At 40.3% G+C, this 17715-nt stretch overlaps 2 protein-coding genes across 2 annotated transcripts in view; both read left to right on the top strand.

Moving 5' to 3' along the window:
- Positions 1 to 2095: 2095 nt before the first annotated feature.
- Positions 2096 to 17715, top strand: part of LOC135702505 (very long chain fatty acid elongase AAEL008004-like) — a 64635-nt gene continuing 49015 nt past the window's right edge. The window contains exon 1 of the mRNA XM_065223579.1: positions 2096 to 2883. The gene's annotated coding sequence lies outside the window, so the exon portion shown is untranslated. The remainder of the gene's footprint in view (positions 2884 to 17715) is intronic.
- On the top strand, positions 8884 to 9534 carry LOC135702369 (uncharacterized). The gene has a single exon (XM_065223394.1). The coding sequence runs from the start codon at positions 8884 to 8886 to the stop codon at positions 9532 to 9534; it is 651 nt and encodes a 216-aa protein (XP_065079466.1).

Here is a 17715-nt window from a genome sequence, read left to right as displayed (position 1 = left end):
GAAGAGTTGCCTAATTTACTTTGGGAAAATCTATTAGAAAACTTGAATCAACATTACATATCATCTAGAGGAAAAACTGCTTTGTTCAACATTTTTAAAGATATTGTCTTAAATAAGAAAAAAAATGTGTAGTTATCGGATTCGAGGAGTAGAATCAACTCTATGTGAAACTTGTTCAACTGAAGAGACTGTAAGTCATATGATAAAGCAATGTGTAACATCTAGTTCGATTTGGATTTGGTTGAAAGAAGGGCTAACAAACAAGTTGAAAATATAATTAACAGGCCCAGAGGAAGTATTATCGTATAATATTGGAAACAAAAATTGTAAACTGAAAGCAGCTCTATGGCTTGTAACGGAAGCTATAGCATTCAATTTAGATCGCAAAGGTAAAAGCAATTTAAGTGAACTTAAACAAAGAATAAGAATAACGCGGTTCAATAGTAAAAGTGTGTTTAGGAAACATTTCAAGAATTATTTAAACATCTTTTAAAAAGTAATGAAACGAATGATGGTTAGGTTAGGTTAGGTTAAGGTTTCCTTTCCCTTTCTTAACGTGTGTTCGTGTATATCTGTAAAGATGAGGAGGAGTGTATGGATCTGCGTGTAGATGAGTGAATGTGGTATTAACCCCGAGTACGCCGCGTAGAAGTAAGTTAGGTTAAGGAAGGTCACAATATGAAAGTAATACGGTACGAGAAGAAAGAAGAAATTATGAAAAGAAATGAAAAGTATTGTAGAAAACAGTTAAATTGTGTTAAATAAAAAAAAAATGATTTGACATCATAGACGATTTAATCTGTAATAACAAATTCAATTTGAAAAGTCTTACGATGTAATCCGATTTAATTTGCGATACAGTACGATGGAAAAATGATTCATCGCATATAAGTCGGAAATTTGCATTCTATACGATTTAACTTAAACATAATGCGATGTATGTCATACTGTCATATGCGATTTTGACTTAAACTGTAGTTATTTACGATACTGTCTGCCCATTGTTATACGACTTCTGGTTGTCTGGGCAATAACTCATAGTTTCGTAGCAAAAATTTACTTAATTCTAGTTCTAGCAGGAGTTGGGCCGAATAATCTAACCTACATCGGGGCACATTGTCGAAAGAAAACCCCTCGCTTAACAATCTTGTCTTGTAACTTGCATTTGCAAAATATCATCATAACATCTAATGATTGCATAATTCCGAAAAAAAAATGTATAGAATTCGATCGCTACAACCACTATTCCAACAATTTGGGTCACAATGCCAACATAGTAACGATCATTCATAAGATAAGCATACCAGAAATGGAAAAAAAATCTTTATTTTTTATTCACACTTTACTCAACCGAAAATTAACATCGCTGTTTTTTTCCTCCAATACCGAAACGGAATTTTATTGATCAGCCATATCTCCCATACCATGTTGTCAGCGCTCGGCTTAAAACACATCGTACACAAAATCGTCTGGTCCCCAGTAGTATCTACTAAGTTGTCATCATTGCAGTCGTCGTGGTCTGCACGAACTTGATCAAGGCATGCGGTCAGTGATTTTCGTATTTTTTTTTTTTTTTGTTCGCCTTATTTCCTTTCAGTAGGTACACCGGTCGCGTTCGCTAGTTAGTCGCACCTTCGCTGATACGGTCCAACTAATCACTTTTTAATTCCACTACTAGCGCGTGGACCCATTCAGTATAGTCACAGATTTGGACCAAGCTAGTTCGGACTCGTCCTCTGCTCCTTCTCGCATTGGAACGTTTCGTTGATTGGTTGTCTCGTGACAGTTGTTGACTTTATTCTCGATATATTTATCGCATTGATATTAGAAGATCAGCAAATTCGATACAAGATCCCTCAGTGGTGTCACACCGACAGTATATGGTGTAGTTTTTCCATATGTGTTTCCGTGTGTGATGAGAGAGAGAGAGAAAAATAGCGAAAGAGAATTAAAGTGATTCTAGTGGCTGTCTGTACTCGATTCCACCCCTTCTGTAGTGAGCAAAGTCGCGAGAAAAACTACCCCCTCAAGTGCATTGTGCTAGCAGCGTGGCGGCGGGTAGCGGATTTCGGTGAGAGAACAAGGGAGAGTCGCAGCCGGAGAGCTGCACCTGAACTGCGGAGAGCTTTTATAAAGTGCGGTGCTGTTTTTATTCGTACGTTAATTTATTGAGCTTCTTCCACCGGGTCGTGTCGCGGATCTTGCGAAAAGCCCCGCGAAAAATTCCTCCGTAAGTGCGAGTTCAGAACTTCCAAACCGAAGAAGAACAAAACCAAAACAAGTGTGTTCTCGAGTGCGTTGTAACATCCACCAGAAAGAAGATCCTGTTTCTGATTTCGGGTGAAAAACCTGCTTTGGGATAGTAGTTGGATGTTGCGCCAGTGTTAGTGGTTTGAAAATACGATCAGAACTCGCCGCCTGCAGCCAGTCGTGATCCGCAGGTCGGTCGGACAGGAACCGAAGAATTTTCACATCAAAATCCCTGGCTGCTGGATATCAGCTGACTTCTAGCGCAGTGCAGGTGTTTGTCTACATCGATAGCCCGTAGACACACTACAAGTGATACGCCGGTTGTAGTTGTTGTTTTTCCACGGAAGTGCAAAGGATAAACTCGCAGTTGCGCAGTAGTAGCAGCAGTAGCAGCAGCAGCAGCAGTAGCCCCCGTTCGAGTGATAGAATCGGGTGAGCAGTGCATACAAGCTTGACAGTTGTCTCGAAGAGTGAGGATTCTTCTAACTTCGGTGGAATTTTGTTTGCGAATGTGCGTTCGATTAGTGCATTGATTAGCGCGGGGAAACGATATACGGAAGAGGCATTGGTGCTTCCAAGAGACTTGTATGTTGTATAATCAAGCAATTTGGCAGTTCGCGTGCTCCTAATGTGGTAAGTTAGCATTGTTTTTTTTTTTTCGAACTGATGACATGACATCCGGGTTGAATGACAGACGTCATAGTAGTCGTCGCCGTGGAAACTTATATTGTTTGGGGAGAACGGTTGGGAAGATCCAGATGAGGAATACGGATGTGTTCAAATATTGAGCTTCTGCAGTGAAGGTGAACGAATGTTGTGCTGTTATTGTGGCAGTGATTCAGATGTGCGATAATAAATCTGATGATGGAATACAGTCACACTGGGAATGGACATTTGGGATTTTAGATGTTCTACACTGCAAATCAAATGTCAAGATAGATGATAGTATGGCGTGGGAGCCGTTCATGTTCACCATTATTTTGAAGCATTTTCAAATCAACCATCTGAGTGGTACTGTCAACCATCAACATTTTAGCGGAATGTCATTACTGCAAATATGGCCACCTCAAGGACTTCAAATGTCTATTTCTAATCTAATCTAATCTAATCTAATCTAATACAACCACAGCCAGTACGAGAAAGCATCCTGAAACATGATTAGATTAAATAACGCCTAATAATTTTTCTTGTCAACATAGATGTTTGCAGCATATCTGAGATATGACACAAACATAAAAAAGGCCAGGCCTACTGCGTTGCATTTGTTGCAAAGATGATTCTGTGAAATGATTCGAGTGTAAATAAATAGGGGAAATGGATGTATTGTCGGCCTAAATGCCCTTAATTTGGGCCCATACATAAACTCAGCAATCGACTAAATTTTTAATATTGACCAAAAATATCCATAAGTACCGTCTGAATGACGCGTTCATCTAGATAAAATTGATAAATAGCAGATTTTTAGCGATGGGCCCAATCTTAGATCCATAGGCCAACCTTAGATGCATTTTTTCAATCTACAGGGATGGAAGGATGCATGGACATACCGTAAAAAACGCTCTGAGCTATGTAATAGTGAATCTAAAAATCATATTTGATGTTACGAATGGTTTATATAATAAAGTATAATTGAAGGATCTTACCAAACCCGTGAAAAAAGAACCATAGAGGTGAAATGCAATGTATTGTAACCAAACCACAGAATTTATTATAGTCACAATAAATCGCACTGTCTACAACAATAAAATTTCCATAGAATTTATTATTTATACAATAGAATCTACAGTAGAACAAGGGGGTTGTTATGTATCTTAACCATACGAAAAATTACTTTTTCCCGAACAAACTTAAGCCATGTACCGTTAATTGTAATGTTGTTCTATTGTTGAAAATCCTGTTAAAATTTCTTGTACAATATTGGGGAAATGCGGGTAATGTCGGCCTAAGTGTCCCAAATTTGGGCCCATACATAAATTCAGCATTCGACTAAACTTTTAATATTTTCCAAAAATATCCATTAGTACCGTCCGAATGACGCGTTCATCTAGATAAAATTGATAAATAGCAGATTTTTAGAGATGGGCCCAATCTTATATCCATAGGCCAACATTAGAGACATTTCCCCTTCGTACAATAAGATAGACTGTTGACAATACATTTCGTTCTAACTGTATTTAATTTTATGAACCAATACTTCTCCAAATTCATAATTTTTAGGAATTATCTCACCAAAACTGGTCTACTTGACTGTGATCATAAACTTTTTCGGACTTCTCTTTTTTTGTAAATTAATTACAGGCTCAATCGAATAAGCTTTACAGAGCCAAATTATCATTTGTGTTATACATTATTAATATCTTAAATCTAAAGTAAAAATCTAAAGTTAAAGGAATTGAACCGAGTACTCGCGGTCGTCTCGAAGTTAGTGGAGATTTACAGTTTCATGGATATGGAGAGGAAGAAGATTTCCGGACTTCTCTATTCCACGATTTTCTCCAGTAGTTTTAGCCTTTAGCCTGTTGTCTGTTGTTCTCCGCCAAACGCTTCGTCTTCATCACACAGCTCGCAGCGAACGCCGTACACGGATCTTCGTACTCTTTTGTATTCCCATGATCTTCTGGTAGGAAACTCGCGTCCAATGTTACTCTTCTTTAGCTCCTCCGAGCACTCGGAATGTGCAATTCGTACATCATTGGATCAATATGAGGATTAGTATGTGATGGTGATTAGTGCAAATAGAAATAAAGAAATACGACCGGGATAAGCTTCAAGAAGTGATCATTTTCATCGAATTTCTCAACTGACTGATACTCGAACAAATTAATTATATATAAAGCTATCCCAAGTAACATTTAACGTTTTATGAAGTACTACAAGCCTTCTATAAAACAAAATTCATAAAACCCTGGTCAAGATAGCTTTGCCTTTATTACATCCACCAAAACCTCATTAAGACTAGAATTTGTGTAGTTGTCCCACCTTGAATTGAGAAACATTTGAAATCATTATTAATAGTACCAAAAAAAAACCATTTGTCATCAATACTTGAGCCATTTGCCTTTGACGCTTGCTAAGCGCATTGAAAATAAAGCATCAATCCAGATAAAAAGGGATACATAAAAATCGTTCGATCTTGTCAAAAATGAATCGGCCAAAAATTCTCATAAATATCCTCATCTTTGAAGTGAAAAAATTACAAAAATTATCGAAACTCATATTGTGGTCTTTTTTAGGTGACAGATTAAATCTAATGTGAAATGTGATTCAGAAAATCGAAAAGGTGGAACTACCTCCGGGAAAAGTTGATTTGCCTAATTATCTATAATTTAGGAAACAAAATACAATTATTTGAAATGTTCATCATTGCTCACAGCCGACACAATTTGAGGATTTTCGTAATTTCTATTACGGCTCATTGATGAATTGATAAGAATAAAGTTATTATAAAGGAAAAACATCTTGAAAAACGAAGATTGTAAAAAGGCAAATGGAACAATAACAATATGGCGATATCATACACATTGATTTTCCATAAGCCATTTGTGACAAAAAGTTGTTTTGCTTTCATGAAATCGCTAACAAGTGCAAAACATTTTAATGCTGCTTTTATGAAAATGATTTCCAGACTGAATTGTTTTTATCTGAAGCTATTTTGCTTGATCCTATTCCGTTTAGTTTTATTACGGCATTAATGGAGGCAAAGTTGCCTGGAAAAAGTTAAACGTCAAAATTTGTTTATCTTTCAAGTTGCAAGTTGCAAGTCAACAAGTTGCGTGACATCCTTGATAAGGGCAATTCATCTATTGGAAGCAGTTACACCAGGAAGTGTATCTACGTAACTTGGAACATGTGGAAGCTCAATGCTTCCCGAAAAATTTTCCTTCTTCCGGATGATGCGATGAAGTTTATGTCCGCTTGCTTGGAATTTTTGGAACATTTAACTCTTTCGCCGAATGAAATCGTTGCTATGGCTTGGAAGGCAGCTAACGGGCAGCTTCTGAAGTTTGCTGTCAGCAGTTTGCCGCAATCCCATTTTGGCTATTCGGATCATCATTGCAACGTTTTTTTTTTTTTTTTTCTGGGGAAGGCTGCCATTGACAATATGCTGTATATTCTAATCAATTTCAAGCGTCTAATTTGACGGCTTCCAGTGCTTCATAAACCGCATTCACTTCGCTCCTCTCAGTCGACTACTCTGTTGTTGTTGTCCGGTTTCGTCGGAGCTGCGAGGAATTGGATTCCTTTTTTCTTCCGTCGACAGCATTACTAGAATTATTACTCGATTATCCTTTGGCATTCCCTTGTGACTCTGCGTTTGAATACCCCACCCGATTATGTTTTTCTCTGTCTCTAGGTGGATCGATCTTTTTAGGTTTATTTGTAAACAGTGGAAGGTTTTTTGATACACTTCATTAACACCAAAACGCATCAATTTATGCTTTTTGATACCGTTTGAAACCGAACGGTTTTATAATTGCGGATGGAGTATTTTTCCGTGACATCAATAAAACAACTACTGATTGATTTACTGAACAGTTTTATAAAGGGATAGAGTGCTGCATTAAATTCATTTTTAAAACCAGACACTTTCTGATTTTCTCGTCAGGCTTTAAAAGTTTTTTTTTAAAACAGCATAAAGCTGAACTGCTAATCAAGAATGTTTTGCACTTTTAAATGCTGTATTTAAACTCAAAAAATGCTTATTGCCGTTATAAAACCACAATAAATCAGGATGAAAGCCAAAAGGCAGTTAAATTGTTACTTGTGATATTACGACCATATGGTCATTTGGGTACTCATAGGCCATCAGAATGGTTCATCGGTTGCGAAGTGAAGTATTTCTCAATGTTTTGACTTAATCCTATCGATAACTCAAAATTATATCTTCACTACCCAAACAGCATTGCATACTTTATGAAGGTTTCAGAACATTCTAAGAGTTTATAACCTGGTGTATGCAACCCTCACAAAGTCAGAATTGCTACTTGCAACTACGGGTAATCATTGAAAGTACTTGCATTTTGCTCAGGCACTTTTGAGCAAACTGCAATCACTATTTCAAACTCGCAATGCGTCATGACCAATTTGACACAACAACACCCTTACGATCTCTGATTAAAGCGCAGGGATTAAGAACTTCAAATTATCTACTGTTTGATCGAAAACTTCGGTGTAGCCCAGCTTTCAGTCGTGCCAAGCCAGCAAACAACATATATTCTGAAGCAGTTTCAGCTGTTTAAAATGTACCATTTAAAACAGTGATGCTTATCCAACTTTCCACGAGTCACATGTGGACCGTCCAGAAAGTTTGAGCGGCTCGCGGAATTCTTTCAGTCTGTGGATGTATGTCTAAACTGAACTATCCAAAGATACCAGCTTCCAGAAGTTCTTTGATATTCTCCTTAAATCTAGCGCCGTATCAAAACGCTAAACATGCAGCTGAAGAGTCTGGTGACGTCGCTGAACCTCATCTAGACCTTCGTAGACGTCTACAATGAGGAGACGCAGGCCGACAAAGTCCCTTTCCGTCTTGAGAACCTGATAAAGTTGTGGTCAGACTACAATATCGTCCTGGGCGAGCTGGAGACGCTCGATGAAGCTGCCATCGAGGCCCACCTAAAGGAGCGGACCTCGCTTGAGTCCGCTTATTATCATGTCAAGGACTTTCTGCTGGCTCGAAATAAAGCGCCAGTTACACCAACTCACTCGTTTCCTAATCAATCGCAACGACGCAATTCCTTCCGTTGCATCGCAGCTGTGCGTTTGCCCGACGTCTTCGATGGCAAACTGGAAAACTGGCTAAACTTCCACGATTTGTATGTGTCACTGGTCCACTCGGCGGTTGGTCTCTCGAATATCCAGAAGTTTTATTAACACCGATCATCATTATCGCATACAGCTCTTCAACTCATCCAAACGATCCCAATACGGGCGAACAATTACCCGGTGGCATGTAACCTTCTGCTGGAACACTTCCAAAACCCTGCTCGGCTGAAGCAGGCGTACGTAGACACTCTCTTCGATTTTGCTTCTATCAAAACGGAAACGGCAACGGAACTCCACAGTCTGGTGGAGAAATTCGAGGTAAATGTCAAGGTACTGCAGCAATTAGATGAACGTACGGAGTATTGGGATATTTTGCTCATCCGTATGCTCAGCATTTGACTGGATCCGACGACAAGGCGAGATTGGGAGGAGTACTCTTCGACCAAACCAGCGATCACTTTCAAGGACCTAAAATCTTTCATCCAGTGACGAGTTACGGTAATGCAATCCACCCAGGCCAAGCCCATCGAAGCTCAACCGTCGACCGTTCAAAAGAAGCCAGTTCAGCGATCCGTCTCGAGCCATGTGTGTCATCTGCTCAGACCATCACCCTTTGTTCATGTGTGGAAGTTTTTCGCAACTTTCGATGGAAGAAAAGGAAAAGGAGATCGCCGTCATCAACTCTGCCGAAATTGCATTCGAAAAGGTCACCTATCAAGGGATTTTTCGTCGACGACCAACTGCTGAAAGTGTCGTAGACGTCATCACACGCAGCTATGCTCGAACGATTTCTCTTTCTCGTCGAACTCGAAAGAAGTCCAGCATTCGAAACTTGCTATATCTACTCCAGCTACCGATCCTCCGACCATGTCTTCGTCTGCTACGGTCGTCGAATCCATCAGTTGCGCTTCCATTGGTCATAAGCAGAAGACAGCTCTTCTTGCCACTGCAGTGATCATCTTAATTGATGACAACGGAGTCGCTCGCGCACTCCTGGACTCAGGAAGTGAATGCTACTTCATCACGGAACGGTTTTCGCAGCGCATCAAGGCTCAGAGGAAGAAAATCTATCTTCCAATCTCAGGCAAAAGTTTTCATCCACAATCCGCTCTCGAGTTGGTGCGTACTCCAACCAACGTCGAATTTCTCGTTCTACCCATGGTGACCATCGATCTACCAGCTACTTCCGTCGATACTTCGACTTGGGACATGCCACGCAGCATTCAACTCGCAGATCCATCGTGTGACAGCAGCAATCCCATCGATGTCATCATTGGAGCCGAAATCTTCTTCGACCTGTTCAAGGTTCCCGGACGAATTCCTCTCGGCGATAATCTTCCGGTGCTGGTCAATTCCGTCTTTGGTTGGGTAGTAGCTGGGAAGGCCACAATGAGTCCGTCTACCGCTCTCGTCGTAGCAAACGTCGCTACCGTTGCAGGTATCCATCACCTAATGGAAAATTTCTGGCCAATCGAGGAAGACAGCATATCGACAGCGTACTCCGTTGTAGTACTGTAGCTCGTACTCCAGAAGGACGCTACGTAGTCCGCTTACCATTCAAGTAAGTGGTCATAAGTTAAGTTAGTGACAACCGTCCTACCGCTGTTCGTCGATTCCATCTGCTTCAAGGTCGTCTAATCCGCAACCCCGGCCTTCACCAGCAGTACAAGGCTTTCATCGACGAGTATCTCGACCTCGGACACATGAAGCGCATTCATGATTACGAAGACCGAAAGGTACAGCACTATTACCAATCACATCACGCTGTTAAGGGTCGTCTTCGATGCCTCTTGTAAAACCCCGATCGGACCTTCACTCAACGACGCGATGATGGTTGGACCAACGGTGCAAGAGGACATCCGATCAATCGCGATGCGCTCCCGTAAGCATCAAGTCATGGTAGTTGCCGATGCCAAGATGATGCACCGTCAAGTTCTTGTCGACCCTCGTGACTGCCGAGTCCAACTCATCGTCTGGAAACCATCACCAGACCACCCGATGGAGACATGCGAACTTAATACCGTAACGTACGGTACCGCCAGCGCTCCTTTTCTCGCCACTCGGGTACTGATTCAACTTGCCGACGATAAAGATCAACGTTTTCCCCTTGCAGCCAAAGCTATCAAGAAAGATGTCTTCGTTGACGATCTCTTTTCCGGCGGGAGTAACGCAGCAGAAGTAATTGAACTCTGGAACCAGCTTAGATGCACTCCTAACAAAAGGTGGATTTCAACTACGCAAGTGGGTTTCAAACGATGAGGCAGTACTAAGGTATTCCACCTGAAAATCGCGCACTCAAGACTTCCGCAGACCTCGATCGATATCAAGTCATCAAAACTCTCGGGCTACATTGGGAACCAGCTTCAGATTGCCTTCGCTACCAAATCGACCTACCGTCTGATACAGCAGGCCAGCTTGTTACTAAACGAATCGCTCTTTCGCTCATCGCCCGTCTCTACGACCTGCTTGGCTTAGTGGGACCTGTGGTAACTGCTGCCAAGGTCTTCATGCAGAACCTGTGGAAACTGAAAGACGACAGTGAATCTTCGTGGAGTTGGAACAAGACACTACCGATGGAGTACCAGATCCAACGAACTTCGCATCGAACGCTGTATTCTACAACCCGAACCTGTAACGATCCTGATCCACATCTTCGCTGATGCCTCGCTGCTTGCCTATGGATCCTGTGCCTACGTCAGATCCACTAATGCATCTGGAATTGTCAAGGTTGCCCTCCTTACTGCAAAATCAAGAGTAGCACCTCTAAAAAGGCAATCGATTTCAATGATTAAGGCTGCTGCAATGTTGAATCCTAGAAACTTTTCCAATTTTACAGGAATCAATATGGTACTGAACGCGTTTCCAGGTTTCTATGATGGAGATTTGCAAGAGTTGGAAACCGAATTCCGTGCTTTAAAAATTAAATTGTTTCACAAAGAAATAATAGTTTAAGAAACCGCACATGTGCAAGATTGGTGGACAAACATCGCAGGTTTGAAAATAATTGATGGTTCTCATGTATGTGTATAATATTCTTATAATGCCTCACTCCTCAGCAACCGTAGAGCGGATTTCCCCCCCAATATAACAACAATAAAACAATGCTTCGAAATCGGATTAGCAACGACACAGTCAACGGAATCCTGAAATCTAAAAATTTGGTGGCTGTTCAAAACTGGTAGGGGAAATGACGGCTTCGGCATGACCGACTATTTTCGGCAACCCAAATTGAAACACTATTTTCACTGGATTTTCTTACGAAAACACTTCGCTGAATGCATGCAAACGATTCTTTATGCTTTCAGCTTGAATTTGACTGTATTTTTACCACTGAGAAAAACCAATCTAGCAGGGTTTTCTTGAAATGAAACACACGCTCTACAAATTGTAGCTGATTTCGAGTTGCCGATAATAGAACAGCAGATTTACATGCAGTTCAAATGGAACGGTTGCCGAAGAAAAACTGGTTGCCGACAATACTCGCTCTCACTAGAGAAGATTGGAACTTTGTAAAAGCGTTTCAAAACAGTGTTTGAAAATTCTTTCGACTGAAATTGTTAGAGCAGCTGGCAGCAAAAGATTGTAAACAAACCAATACTGCATATGTGTGCGTTCCATAGAGAAAAAGGCTATAGAAAGAAGGTCGCTGCTTAGGTTGCCGAGAATACGTAAATTCCCCTACTTACTGAAAGTATGCAGTCGAAGTTTTGCAAGACAATGTAAAAACATCACCGAAATGAGAACTAACGCGTCATTTGTTAGTATAAGCCTTAAATAAAGTGGATTTGTTCAATAAATAAAAAATAATAATGGTAATGCTATTGGCACAGATTTTTTTTCATAAATAGTACAGATGAAAAAGATTTCTGCAACTCCTAGTACAGATAAAAATATCGCAACACTGTTCTTACGTCAAATCTACGGTCGTGTATTCGATACAATCTCTTACTTTTTGTTTAAGAAAATGCGAAGTGGTAAAATCCCTGGGCTTTGGCAAAACCTTGAGGTAGTTTAATTAGGCTACCAGGTCTCAGGGCTGATCTGGATCTTTACCACATTGGAAATATGCACACTAGTGTTGCCAGATCAGTGTTGATGCTTGCCAAAAGTGCATTTGAACCCGCATATAAAAGGATATTAACAGATTAATCATCATCGTACATTGTTTATTGCTCTGTACTAATAATAAATGATTAAGCACAGCATTTGATATTTTAGTAGGAATGCTGGATTTAGTCGTAGTCGCAGTGGAAATCAATCCTTTATTGAAATAAATTTATTTCCATGGATATGCACGTTTGGAAAGTATCATCACAAAGATTCTGCACTCGGTCTACAGCTTGTGGGCGGGAAGCGTTGTGTTTGTTTTTGTTGTTTTTTTTTTTACGAAAGAAAGCGAAAGACAAATCAAGCTTTAAGCACAAGACCTTTAAAAAAAATTAACAACACGAAGTCTGGAAATGGCAATGTTTCATTCAAAACGTCAAGTATTTCAAGAATATCGGGTGAGCCAATCTAATTGTATTTGTATATTTTGTGTAGTAGGATATTTAATTGAACCGCTCCGGGTTATTATAATGCTGTATAATCTTTTAAGCATTTTTCCTAAATTTTGGGATGCAAAGGTTTAAAAATTATGAAATCATAAAACAAGATTTACAGGTATTGCAAAACTTGGTCCTCTGTACGTTTACTGTCCAATTTTTACTTATACTACTGTTACTACGACTATCCCCTACTTGAAACACTATTCCTCCCTATCCGGCATCTTAAGCAGGATTCAATTGATCCCTGTGATTGTTATTCTGTGGTGCCAAATCTTGCCTCTACACTTGTACTATATGGACAGTGATGTTTTACTGGAGACCTGGCCCTATGACCCCCTTCTGTGCTTGAAAATGAAAATGAAATGAAAATACGAAGTGGTAAAACAAATTATTAAAAAAAAAATATTCCGTCAAGTGTGTCCTTAATAGATATTTACACCACATTTTCGAACTGTGTAGTTTCACTGGAGTTAAACTTAACTCCTCCCTCGACTACTATTTAATTGGGTGCTACACAGCTTTATCCACATGTGAGTGATCATGGGAACTACTAGTTGCTCAATCGAAATACGCACGATGAACTTAAAATCACGCACATTAAACTGTGGGAACATTCCTGTAACCTGTATCTAGCAAAACAGGTACACATTTCAGTCTGTTTCGATCCGCTCTTTTCCCTTCTTCAAATGAACCGCTTTCGATCAATCATATCGATCCCGCGACCACATTCAACCTTGACTGCCTTTCGACTCCGACCCCGAAGGGGTCTTTGTTGTGTCAAACTCAGCCCCCCTCCAAGTTCAACTGAAGCTGAAAATGCTAACACTACCGATTATGTAAACGATCAGAAAAAATTATCGAGGAAAACCTGTGTGTCTTAGAAAACCGACTAAGTCTGCTGTGCAAATTGAAAAGTATGTCAGACTCACTATTAGTATGGCTCAGAGGCGATTTAAGACGGACCACTTTTTTTTTGGTCGAATGTCTAAACACCACACGAACTAGTCAGACAACGATCGATCAAAAATGTGTCCAAAAAATGCCCGATGCCGGTTTTAACAGGTTTAGGCCGCAGCCAAACGCACATTGCGTGTTATTATACCGGAGAGGCTTATTTGTCTTGTTTTAACCGAGATGCATGGTGTGCGGAGGGAGATTGTAAAATAGCGAATCTGTCGATTGTGTTGCCTTCAGCTTTGCAGCATTAGTACCACTACTTACCTAGCTCTGTTACGCTTAGTCGAACAAAGTGTTGTAAGCGTAACGCAATCAAACTTCAGACTCAGAGGTAAGCATTGTTGTTGAGACAAGTTGGAGCATGTGTCAAAGCGGTGACATTGAGAGCGTTTCCGAAGCATTCAAGTTTTTGCTTTGTGAAGAAATGTGTAAACCAAAGTTGCGACTTAATCGGTGGCAATTATCTTTCTCTGTCGCACAAATCTCCGACTTGATGCTGTTTTGGGTGTGTGTGATTTGTTGTGTTCGTTTGCAGCAAAATATTGAGTAACCAATCACGGTATCACTGATCACATTTTGCTGACCCCGGTAACGTTTGAAAATTAGAACATGCCTCATCCCATTTACTCACATTTCAACTGACCTCTCGCTCTCCAGAATACGTAACGACTGGATTATCCATTTGCGTGATTCTATAGATAGCAATCTAATCAAACTGTGTTTGACTTACAATGAGATGCTCATTAGCTTACAATCCGAGCCGTATTCATACCCAGAATCTCGCGTAACCGTGCAATTAATGGCAACGATTTATGCTCGTGCCGCACTTTCGTCACGGAATCGATCAGTATCGTATCGCAACGTATTCAATCTCATCAGCTTACCATTACCAGCATCTCAGTATTAGGCGATCGATTCATTATCGTTCACGTGATCAATTAGCGTGTGCCTTCAAACGGAGCAGAATTCGGCCTCTGTTTCAACCTGCGATCCGAGAATGAGCAAAACTTTCCACTGGGAAGATCCACCCGACGTCGTGTCGTCATCGAGTAATCATTCTAAAACATGGCAATTATCCCCAACGCTGGGATGAGATTGTGCACATGGAACACACGGCATTTCTTTATTACCGCAATCAAGCTGATCCGAAGCGTGCGATCGTGTCAAGCAATGACTTGCTACTTGATGTGTGTGTGTGTGTGTGGAATGCTTGTTCTATTAAAACAAATAGGCAACAGTGTGTTTGAAAACAGCACAAATCCGGTGTCATCTACCAGGTTGAACTTCGCAGATAATTACAGTCTAAAACGTAAAAAGTCGCTGTTATTTCAGGAGGGGATTCCCAGGCTTCAGATAACCTGCATCGCAGTGACAAAGCTTGATAGACGCAAAGTTTGATTAATTGATTATTGGGCTGTGCTTTCTGCTAAACGCTTTATCGGAAGCTGGTATGCAATTATGTCCAGCGTAGGTTGATCATTGACCGTCACTACAAAACTGCTTAGCCATAGGCCGAAATTTGATCAATTAACATGTTATAATTACAAACCACAAACCACATTTTCAAGAGTAAGGTTAACAACACCTCACACGTAATTCACATTTTTCTGCTCTACATAGCAGCCTTAAACTTCAACTCAAAAAAACACACAAACTACATGCATCATTGCCATCACCTGAGGCGGTGAAGAGGCCATGCTCCGTGAGTGAGGAAGCGTCGAAATAGCCACAAACGACCCACAACAAGCAATAATTGTAAACGAAGAGACGCAAGAAATACACGGCCGTTCAGAGTAGCTCAGTGACTGAGTCGAATTCAACTCAAAAATGAACACAGTAAGTGAGTAAAATGGTGCTCACTTTCCCGGGAAATACTGCTTGAATATGAGGAACATGGACCAAAATTTCACTTAGTCTAGCAGTATGCTAAAAGACATCGACTGAGTAACCCAACTTTTATCAAATTTGTGTCAAATTCAACTCAGCTACCGAGCTACTCTCATTGGCCGTGCATGCATAGGATCAAAGCTCAATGCAGTCATAAAGACGCACGTTCATTTGAGGTGATTATGGCAAAAGTAATCATCACTTTGACATCCCCCCGTGCTTCTGCTGCTCACTGTTGGCTCTTTCTTCATCTGGTTCCATTCATTCACGCTAGACTGACAAAATGGGCAACGGCAGCAACAACAACTACAAAAACCGGACGGTTGTGGCACACTGAACTTGACCGTAACACACATTCCCCTCGGACACCGACCGACCGACCGACCGACCGCGCGGAGACTCTCACTGTCATCGGAGGAGAAGCGACGAACTCGGTGGATGTTTGTTACCTAATCTACCTACGCTAGCCAGCTGTTGTCGTTTGGGAGGGTCCATTTCTCGCCGGAATTTCGCGGCGTTTTATTCGGTGAAGATTCAGCAATCGCGCTTAGATGAGTGATGGCGATCGTGGCATTAATATGACACCTATAGTTTTGCAATTGATGCTGGCGGTTGATGAGATTTTAATTGCTTGCTTCGACGTTCGGGACCTATAATCACGCTGAGAAAAGTTCGTGTAAATTTCGGCACATGCCAGCGTCACTAATGAGTCGAAAGTCAACAATTAAAGACAGTTTTCAGTTCCCTTAATTTCATATGTAAGTTTGATGGAATACATCACGTGTATTACTAGGTGTTTCCTAAGTGAGTTGGATTGATCAAGAAGGCTTTTAATAGTGTCAAATTGGTGGAAAAACACCACCAATAAACTGCAGGAAATAAGTGAACTTGAAGAAGCAATTCCCATCATTAAGTAGTAAATCGTTAAAAGCTTGCAATTCGTGAATTGCTACAATGTGTCAAGCATGGTTGGCTCTCCTCGATTGCAGTTGGAGCGGGTAATGTGCAGTGAGCTGTGTACCACGACTACCTCGATTGAGATAATCAGGATCAAGATAATCACTTAAGGCTGAAATTTCAAACTTCAGTTTTGTTAAAGTAAACCATGTAAACCGTCCTCATATTCGCAATCTGGAACCAATCCTACACGCTTAGAAAAAATCGTGTAAATTTATGTGCTCTGACACTGACATATACGAGCGTCAATTTTGACATAAAATTGAGTCATAACAGACGCGAAATTTAGCTCAATCAAACTTTTCGTCGAGTAACCAACTTTTCAGTCTCGGATCACTTAATTTTACATGACGTGTTTGTTTATTTGTTTATTCATTTATGTATTCGTCAATCAATCAAATCATAGACTACACATTAACATTAGGACTTATGTTCTTTGACTTCGCGGGGTTAATTCTGTTGAAGGCATATTTAGGTCAATCATTTTCCAATGATGATTATAAACAGTCATCATCTGATTTACCGGTCCAAATTTAGCGTAATTGGTCCGATGGCTATCTACTGCGAATAAGTATCGATTGCGTGATTGTCGGGAAGGTGCATACAAATTTAACCTTGACAATAGATCAGCTGAGTCAATGCGTTGTGGAATGATATTGTTTAATTAAGAAATCTTTGCGTAATCCCGACGTTCTTTCAATGTTTGAATGCTGATCAACAAGCAACGTGCTTCATATGACGGAAAAGCCGTTCAACCTAACTTACGTAGTGCATATAATAAAAATTGCTTTTCAATTGACTCTATTCGTGCAACGTAAAGTGATTTTATTGTATAAGGATCTATAAAGTGGAGACCGAAACGTTTTATAAAATTAACCCTTTGTCTGTACCTTGGGGTCAATTTGACCCCAGGCCACTTTGATAGACTGTAACTTTTTTATTTAACGATGGATTTTTCTAATTATTTCACGACTAGGCGCGTCCACCGGAGCTCTGTAATACTTGATAAAATTTATTTAAAAAACTTGAAAAAATATTTGTTGGAACACATTTATTGAAATACTTACGTTATCTGTACCTTGGGGTCAATTTGACCCCAAATTCAAATTGCCGTATCTTAACGAATTTACAATGGATTTCTTAAATGTTAAATGTTTGTATCACGAGATCCAAACCATATAGGATGCTGCTTCTTTCTGTAAAGATGTTCAAAAATACAAGATCTTCAAAGCTATTGATAGTGTATGACAGAATTTACTCACTAGATGGCGCTAAAATGAAAATGATCAAGTTGCGCCATCGTAAATAAACATTATATAACGTTATCTTCAGATCCTGCACATACAGATGG

The sequence above is a fragment of the Ochlerotatus camptorhynchus genome, unplaced genomic scaffold (genome assembly GCF_037179485.1).
Source record: "Ochlerotatus camptorhynchus isolate MF236.1 unplaced genomic scaffold, CSIRO-AGI_Acam_v1.1 ptg000017l, whole genome shotgun sequence".
NCBI lineage: Eukaryota > Metazoa > Arthropoda > Insecta > Diptera > Culicidae > Ochlerotatus > Ochlerotatus camptorhynchus.
The sequence above is the reverse complement of the archived record's forward strand: the minus strand, read 5'-3'. Positions and strand labels throughout refer to the sequence as shown.